This window comes from Crocodylus porosus, unplaced genomic scaffold, assembly GCF_001723895.1.
Source record: "Crocodylus porosus isolate Cpor-Errol unplaced genomic scaffold, CroPor_comp1, whole genome shotgun sequence".
Lineage (NCBI taxonomy): Eukaryota > Metazoa > Chordata > Crocodylia > Crocodylidae > Crocodylus > Crocodylus porosus.
The window spans coordinates 23,558,782-23,566,833 of NW_017728943.1; the positions used below are offsets into that span (position 1 = coordinate 23,558,782).

The following is an 8,052-nucleotide window of genomic DNA, read 5'->3' on the forward strand; positions in this document are numbered from 1 at the left end:
TTTTTTTTTAAAACCCCAGTACACCTGGTGCTGGCCCTGAATGCCTACCTCCTATTTCTTTATTCACCCATCCTAGCCATCTGCTACCACATAGCTCTCGCCTGCTTATGGCTTTCAGCTGTCCTAGCTGCTCCCAGCCACCCTTTTACAGGGAAGGCTCTCACTTTTTCTTGTTGATTCTCTGTGTCCCTGCCTGGAAGTTGGCATACTGTGTTTCATAAAAATAGTTAAAGAGTAGAAAAGATAAATGCCCCTTCCCACTCTCTGCACTGGTGAAGGACCCCAATCAGAATGAAAGGCCAGATGCATGAGTGCTCTTAGATGCTTTACCTTGCTCCAGGAGGCAGAGTGCAGTTGTAGAGCCAGTCCACGTCCATCAAGCTAGGCCAGTAGGCTCACATTTGTGATTCTGCTGCTGTGCCACTAGAGGCAGGGAAGAAGGCAGCTTGAAAGCTAAGTGAGTCCTGTACATAGAACTGCAGAAGGTAAGCTAGGAGTGTATATCAGTGTCTTAACAGTTCAAACAAATAGCTATAGGGCTTGTGTCATTCTCTCTAAATTAAACCTTGCAAACCCAGGCAATTTAGAGTTTAGGCTATGTGTAAAAGAAATGTAAACATGCTGAGACCTGGAAGCACCCAAACAACCTGACCTTGAGGCAGCCCAAAGAGAGGAAAAGCTCTAGTGTCTCCCTAAAACAGTCAGGTTAACACTGCAGAAAAGTGCCATGAAACGGCCTCATCCTGGTGCAGTTACTTTAGGGCACTGCTGCAAGAATGCAGGGTGCAGTGCAAGCTGTGCCTAGGGACTGGGAGCATTGAGGAATGGGCAGAGTATGGCAGGTGAGTTGTGCTTTGGCGGTTGTGGGGGAGGGTAGAGTGGGGGCAGTGTGGGCTATGGTGTAATATGGCTGGTACTTCCATTTCCCTGAATGACACTTGCTTTGTTTTGACACCAGTGACACTGCCAGCAACGATCATGACTTCGTCTGTGCCAACTACCGTGGGAGGCCACATGATGTACCCCAGCCCACACGCAGTGATGTATGCCCCCACATCTGGTCTCACCGATGGTGGGCTCGCAGTCCTCAATGCCTTCTCCCAGGCACCATCAGCAATGCAGGTCTCCCATGGCCAAGTCCAGGAGCAGGGTAAGGTAGACAGGCAGTACTGCTGCTTTGTCTGTAGGAAGCAGCCTGTGCTGACAATCTAGCCTGTCTTCTGTACGTACTGTGCACTCACTTGTGAGACATGAATGGGGTTTCTGAATGCGTAATGTTAACTCATTTCCCTTTTGTATGAGCTACCTCAATTTAAAAATGGGCCCTTAAAGGAATGCGGCTGGTTGAGCCTTTTAGTCCTGAATGATATCCACTTGTCTTGTATTTCTGCACTGATTGGAAGAGCTGGGTAGGCCTGAGGTGCAGGGTGCTCTGGATATTCATGGTCATTTCCCCATTCTTCTTCATAACCAAAAGCTCCTCCTGTAGTAGAGGCTGAGAGAGTGTGCTTTCTTGCAGAGAAACTCAAAGAATTTGTCACCGTCTCCCATTAGTTCTCTGTGAGACTCATGCCACAGACTGCTGTTAGATGACCACTGTTTTACTTCCCCTGCTCCTTTCTGCTTCCTGGCAGCATAGGGGATCGCTGCCTTTCATGAAGGTGAGCCAGGTTTTCTAAGAACAGTCTTTATCTGGGTGTGGTCAGCAGTAAGGATAATTATTGAATGAGTGTCTGTGAAGATTTTGTGCTCCAGCCTCTGCTGCAGGAGCAAGTTTCATTTGTGAAGAATAATCGCAAAAAATGACTGTTTACTCTTAAAAATATATTTTCAAAAACTACCTAGCATAGTAAAGTAGTGTTTGTGGTCCTCAGGTTGCCCTGAAGAATGGAGACACTATTTTTTTTCAGTGCTTCTGGGCTTAGCTGCCACATGGGCCTAGGAGGAATATTTTTCTGCCTTCATTGCTATAGGTTTCTTTCATGTTCCATAGAAGCATTGGTTGTTGGATGCAGCCAAGGCTGAGGTTTTTTACTAGTGTGCCAGCACTCCTGATGGGACTAAAAATCCCAACAGTTCCTAGCTAGAGGGTTTTGTTCCTCTGCTCAGGTCAGACCAGTGGCTATGTGTCGGATTAAGAAGGTATTTTAGTCCCACGATTGAATTGGTATGCACTATGTGGGTTCTTGCCTTCTTCTGTAGCAGGGAGCCTCATCCTCTTCCTTGGATCTCTGAAATATTTTAACAAACTACTTCCTGTCCTTGCTGTGGCAGGACATAGGCAGTTCCTTAGTCCCCTTGCTAGTCAAAGGATGTTTTTGATGTTTCAAGCACTTGTCTGGTACTTGTGCTGGGTGGGGTTGCAAAGTTTTTAAGAATAGGTTAGGTAAGAACTTGTATAGAGCAGGTGTAGTAGGGAGGCAAGCAAGGGGTTAGAATAGATGACCTCCAGCCCTACATCTCTCTGTTCTTATGAAATCCATTCCTAGGGCGAGGGACTAGAGAAGGGGTAGACTTTGGCCTGGTGTGTGCAGGATAATGGGAAGGGCAGACAGGAGAGAAGCACTGGGACATATGACTTGCCAGTTTGGAAATGCAAAACCAGCAGGACACTCTGGCCACTTCCCATATGGCTGGCTGCTCCTGCACTGCTCCAGAATGTTGTTGTAAAGTAGCCAGTCTGTATTGCAGAATCAAGCCCCAGAACATATAAACAAGATCATCTTCAGCATATAAAATAAAAGTTTTAAGGTTATACTTAAAAGTAGCTTGAGCAAGTTAAGGTAAGAAATCCTGGATGAAGACAATGCAGGAGCCCAAGTGATGTCATACCATACCATGCCATGCAGTTCTACTTTAAGGCAGTGTGGCCAATGTTTTTGGCAGGCATACCATGAATTAGTCTCATGCCCTCCCCAAGTGCCGCTCTGATTGGTCCCTTTCTGCTACCCAGTTTGCTGCTTTGTTTTAGCTTCCTCCCCATTGCTTTCTGCCTGATCTGTTGCTTTGTTTTTTACTCCCTGCCCTATCTGCCACTGTGGGGAGGGGACAGGCAGCAATCTGGATGCCATGCACCTGTGCTGCAGGTTGGCCATCCCTAGTTTTAAGGTATGTCAGACACGGTGTCACCATAGGATACTCAAGGCTGTGTAAGGGGACAGAAACATGCACACCCAGGGCAAGTTTCAGTGTATTTATGCATTGCAGTGGTGCTGGTATCTGTATTGGAGATTACCTCTGTGGAATCTCCTCACAGTCTCCATCCAGGGCACTGCAATGACAGCTGTTGTTCCACTTTTTATTACTGTTAAATCCTGTTGAACATTTGTCCTGGTGTGTACCTATTCCCTCTTCTACAGGTCTGCAGATTGTTAGTGGGTAGTGATTGGAGGGATCTGGAAGTGGAGCGTCTGGGGAGGAATGTGGGATGGGAAAGGTACTAGTCAGCCTGGACAGCTGTTCACTAAGTTCTTTCCTGCCTGTATTGTGCTGAGCAGTAATCCATGTTGCTGCTGAAATAAATGGTTTCATTCCTTGCTTTTCTTCTCTGTCTTTGGCAGGTGGAGTCCCACAGGTGTTCCTGACAGCCCCATCTGGCACAGTTCAGATCCCAGTCCAGCTTCATCAGGTAGGCACAGAACATGGCATATTTATACGGGTGCTAGCTGCCCCCAGAGTAGGTTTGTGGGTGTGTGTGTCCAATTTGCCTCCAAATGTCTCAGTCTGTTGCTTTGTTAGCCCTGTGTATTTCTTCATCCTTTACCAGTTGCCTCTAGTCAGCAGTGCCTAGGAATATTACCCAGGCAGGTCTATTTTTAATCACACTTTGTCCTTCATGCTTCCCATGAGTAGGGGAGGACCTGAATGGATCTTAATAGTATGTGCACAGCCAGAGATCACTGCTAAGGGCATATCTTGCCCTAATGTTGCTCAAGCCCTTCCTGGCTGGAGGGAGAATTTCTGAAAGGCAGCATTAGCAAAGGAAAGGGCTTGCCCTGGCATTAACACTGCAACTCTGGCTGGATGTTCCCTTACTGCACAGAAGCAGTGCTGCTTCTCTTCTGGCCCAGGCGGTATGTTGGCCTCAGAGAAAAGGGCTGAAGCACCATTGGCATGCTGGCTTTCTCAGTGTTCAGGTATCCCAGTTCCTCCTTTTGGACCTGGTAGAGAAGTTGCTGAGTGGAACTTTGTGTGGGTCATCAGAACCTGAACTGCTATTAATGCTCTGACTCTGGTTTGAGACCAATGTCACTCTCCTGGTGCTCTCCCATTTATTCTCTCTCTAGATGGCTGTCATTGGCCAGCAGACCAGCAGTGGCAGCAACCTGACGGAGCTGCAGGTGGTGAATTTGGACACATCACACAGCACCAAGAGTGACTGAGAGCCCTGTCGCGCCTGGCCCTGGAGCTGCAACAGCTGCTGCCAGCCTCAGACTGTACTCAGCTGTGATGCTTGTCATCAACTCTGAGATTCAGCGGTGATTTCCCTTCCATACAGACTGCATCACTTATTTATTGTTGCCTTTTTCACATTTCCTTTACACACACACACACACACACACACACACGCACATACACACACACGCACGCACGCACTGCACAGACATAGACACAGACACACATACACGGTCACAGGACCCATAGGAAGCGGCTGAGTTGGGCTGTGCGGAGGTTGGTTGCATTTGGACACATTTACTGTGCTTTTCTCACTCCAGCCAAAGAAACTTGTCTCCTGAGGGGAGCTTGCCCTGCGGTGTAAATAAATACCCGGTATCTGTTAGCAGATAGGAGCCCTGACTCCCTGCGGTATGTTCAGGAATCTCTATGTTGTGTTTGCCATGAGTATTAGAGCCAGAAAGGACACGGCTCAGTGACAGAGGGGGTTAGGGTGCAGTGGCAGCAACCGCTACCCAAGGGAACTCTCAGCTGTTAGCTGCCCTGTGGCTCTATGCCAGGAATGACCAGGCATTGTCTCAGGGCAGGTGGGTCCAGGCTGTGCCACTGGCCTCAGCAATGTGCCTTGTCAGTCCATGTGACATGTTCTGGCCACAGCAGCAGGCTCCCTCTGTGCTTTGAAGTTTGCAGTGAAGCAAAAGCAAGTGAGCGCTTCCAGTGAGTGCTTGAGTGTGCATCTTGCTTCCACAGCCAGGAGGAACATGACTGTGTCATCAGCAGCTTTTGCTGGAAGGGTGGTTGGGATGATATTCTGCTCCTGCTCAGGTAGCAGCACAGGCGTTAGGCCTAGGGGCATGGCCTACATGACACAGAGCAGCCCCCCAGTTGTAGTTGTATGAGGGTGGGCAGGGCACACTATCTCTTAACCTTGGACCTGGAACTGCCATTCCTAGTACACACTATAGCAAGCCTCTTGCCCAGCAACTGCAATGACAGTGGTCTTGTGCTAGTGGGTGTCCTCCAGGGGGGCTGTGACCCAGTGCGCTGTACTTTCCTCCCAGAAGACTGGCCACATTTGGTTTGCTTTGGGTTGACGCTGGGAGGAACTGAGCTAGAAACAGAGTGGCTTAAAAGTTTTCTGCTATGAAGGTGTCTTATTCTCTCTCCAAGGAAGTTGTTCTTATGCCACCTAACATTAGCCAGCTGTCTGGGAGCAAGGTAATGTGAACTGGCCTTCGCTCTTCTCCAAAGGCCCTGCAGATGGGCATTCTTTGTGTTGTGGACATCTCCTCATCCTCCATTAGCCAGGAATGCAACTGCGTACTCAAGGAATGCTGTCTGTTAGGAAGTGGGAAGTCGGGTTGCAACTCATGAGGGCTGTTCTTTCTGCATGCTGAATCAAGTGAGATATGTGCCCCTGATATTGCTAGTCTCCTGAAGGGGGCAGTACAGCAGCCTGATTGTCAGCAGGGAGGCAACAACATGTGCTATGGGGAGGTGGTTCTGCTACCCTTAGTGAGTTCTGAACCTGAGGTGGAGAAAACAGCTTAAATGTTAAATGGAATAGCTTCAGGAGCAGTTGGACAGCATTGCTGGGGCAGCAGGAGGGGCCTATTGTAGATTGCTAGGGTACCTGTCCACAGCTGTGGGACACCCCGGGCAGCAGAGGAACATTTGTATGTGCTTTGTTCATACTGATGGAGCAGGAGAGGGGAGGATTTGCAAGGAGGACCTCTCCATTCTGGCCAGGGAGAGGAAGATAAAGTTGCAGTAAATGACTTTGCGGCCCTGCTCCCTAGCAACATCTTTGGAGAGAGAGGAGGCTGCAGACTCCTTAGGGAAAGAAGCAGCTACTGTAACTTTTTTTTAAATTAAAGACAAAAGAAGCCTTGAAAAAAAATGACTTTATTTTTCTAAGTGTTAAACTCAGTATTTATGTAATTCTTAAAGGAATAAAAGTCTGGCTCCTGTACAGTTTTCATGGGGTTTGTACCACAGGGAGGGGGGGAAGGGGACAGGAAGGGGCCTTGCTTTCTGATTTGTATTGTAACCTTTGACATGTTCCCTTAAGCATTAGCGTTTAAGCTGCTAGTCCTGCCCCGCCTGCCTGACAGGTGCTAGGAATTGAATTGGAGCCAGTCAAAAGCCAGCTCAGCTTTGCTGGATGGTCCTAGCTTCCTCACACCCAGCTGTTCCATGTCACTTCTGCCAGGACTTCTGTGCCACAATCTGACGAAGCAGCTGCCCTGGATCAGTCCATATGATTAGCATGCATATTGGGCAGCAAACCAAATTCTGGTCCTGATGGAGCAAGCAGTGGCATCTGAGCTCTGCTTCTGCTTGGATGGGTGGGCAATGTCAAGGAGCAACATAACACAAGGGAAGGAGCACAGCTGAGAAGGGTCTGTGCCACTGGACAAATCTAGTAGAAACGTGGCTGATGCAGGGTGCCCAGGTACCCTAGAAGACTAGTGGTCTTGGATACCAACAGTCATTAGTTGGCCAGAACTGAAAGAGCTCTTAGTCATCAGTACATAAAGCCAAGAAAGGGATAATAGGACTACTGAGATCTCCATAATATTGTCATCAGCCTGAAAAATAAGTGCTTCCAAAATGTGTTCCTGGGAGAGCTTCAGGAGGGAGTTTCAAATATACCTGTGAAGCCTTAATTTTCCTTGAGTTGGCTGGGAGGTGAATGCCCAGCCTTGAGGTTTTTGGTAAGGAAGACATTAAGAGTTTACGTTGTGCAGCTCTTCTGTTCCCCACTGCCACTTTGTGCTGCAAAAGATGAGCTCTGCCTCCCAGCAGAAGCCCTTTGCAGTCTTGGCAGATGGGTCTTGCACTCCAATCTTTTTTTCAGAAGAGAAACTGTTCATGATTTTGATTCCAAGCCTTTCCCTCACTAGTTTCAGCTCCAGCCTTCTCATTGCATTCCACTCTTGTGATCTGAATAGGGTCTTTCCCAGTCAAGGGCCTGGGCTTTCTGGGTACCTGCATAAAGAGCTACTCTTCTCTCTCATTTGCACTGAGAAGCTTCCTGGAAACTTTCAGATCACCTGTCTGTGGAGATCCTGCCTCCAGTCTGTAGCTGGAGCCAGTAAGGGGGCAGAAGCTGAGGAAGAACTGTGGTTTTCGATAGAGTACAGGAAGGTAGTGATACCAAGGCCTCCCTAGGAGAGAGATCCATGGAACAGGCCCGTTCTTCAAGGCAGTGGATCAGGAAAGCTGGAGAGAAAAAGGGCAAGGCTTACATTTGGAGACTATATACCAGGACATAACCATTGTACTCATGTGGCTTTTCTTGGATCAGTGCTGTGAAACTGAGCCTTTGGCAGTGTATGGAATTAGATTATTAAAATCTACCTGCCACTTCAGGAAATAATCACCCCCATGATTTTACCCCCTTCCCACACCCTCCACAAAAGACAAATGCAGGTTAAACGCTAATGTTGCATTTTATTTAAAGTGCGAACTTGTAAGAACACTTGTGTATCAGGGATGAAATGGCATTTACTGTGTGGTGACATTTTTAGTTTATTTTAGAGATTGTTTTTGATTTTGTGCGTGTGTCTGAGTGTGTGCCTGTCACAGAGGGTGGGGGGAGGGTTGTGTGTGTCTGTGTGTGGGGGGTTTTTTTGTTTTGTTGTTTTTCTGTTT

General features: G+C 48.0%; 2 protein-coding genes across 4 annotated transcripts in view; both read left to right on the top strand.

Annotated features, from left to right (window-relative positions):
• SRF (serum response factor) overlaps nt 1-6,943 on the top strand; it is a 61,636-nt gene extending 54,693 nt beyond the window's left edge. For all 3 annotated transcript variants that reach the window (XM_019549007.1, XM_019549004.1, XM_019549005.1), the window contains 3 exons: nt 959-1,150; nt 3,561-3,628; nt 4,287-6,943. In XM_019549007.1, the coding sequence (XP_019404552.1) occupies nt 959-1,150; nt 3,561-3,628; nt 4,287-4,382 (356 nt within the window). In that variant the 3' untranslated portion in view covers nt 4,383-6,943. The remainder of the gene's footprint in view (nt 1-958; nt 1,151-3,560; nt 3,629-4,286) is intronic.
• The window catches only part of PPP2R5D (protein phosphatase 2 regulatory subunit B'delta), a 1,176,261-nt gene that overhangs the window by 975,179 nt on the left and 193,030 nt on the right, over nt 1-8,052 (top strand). The window lies entirely within an intron of this gene.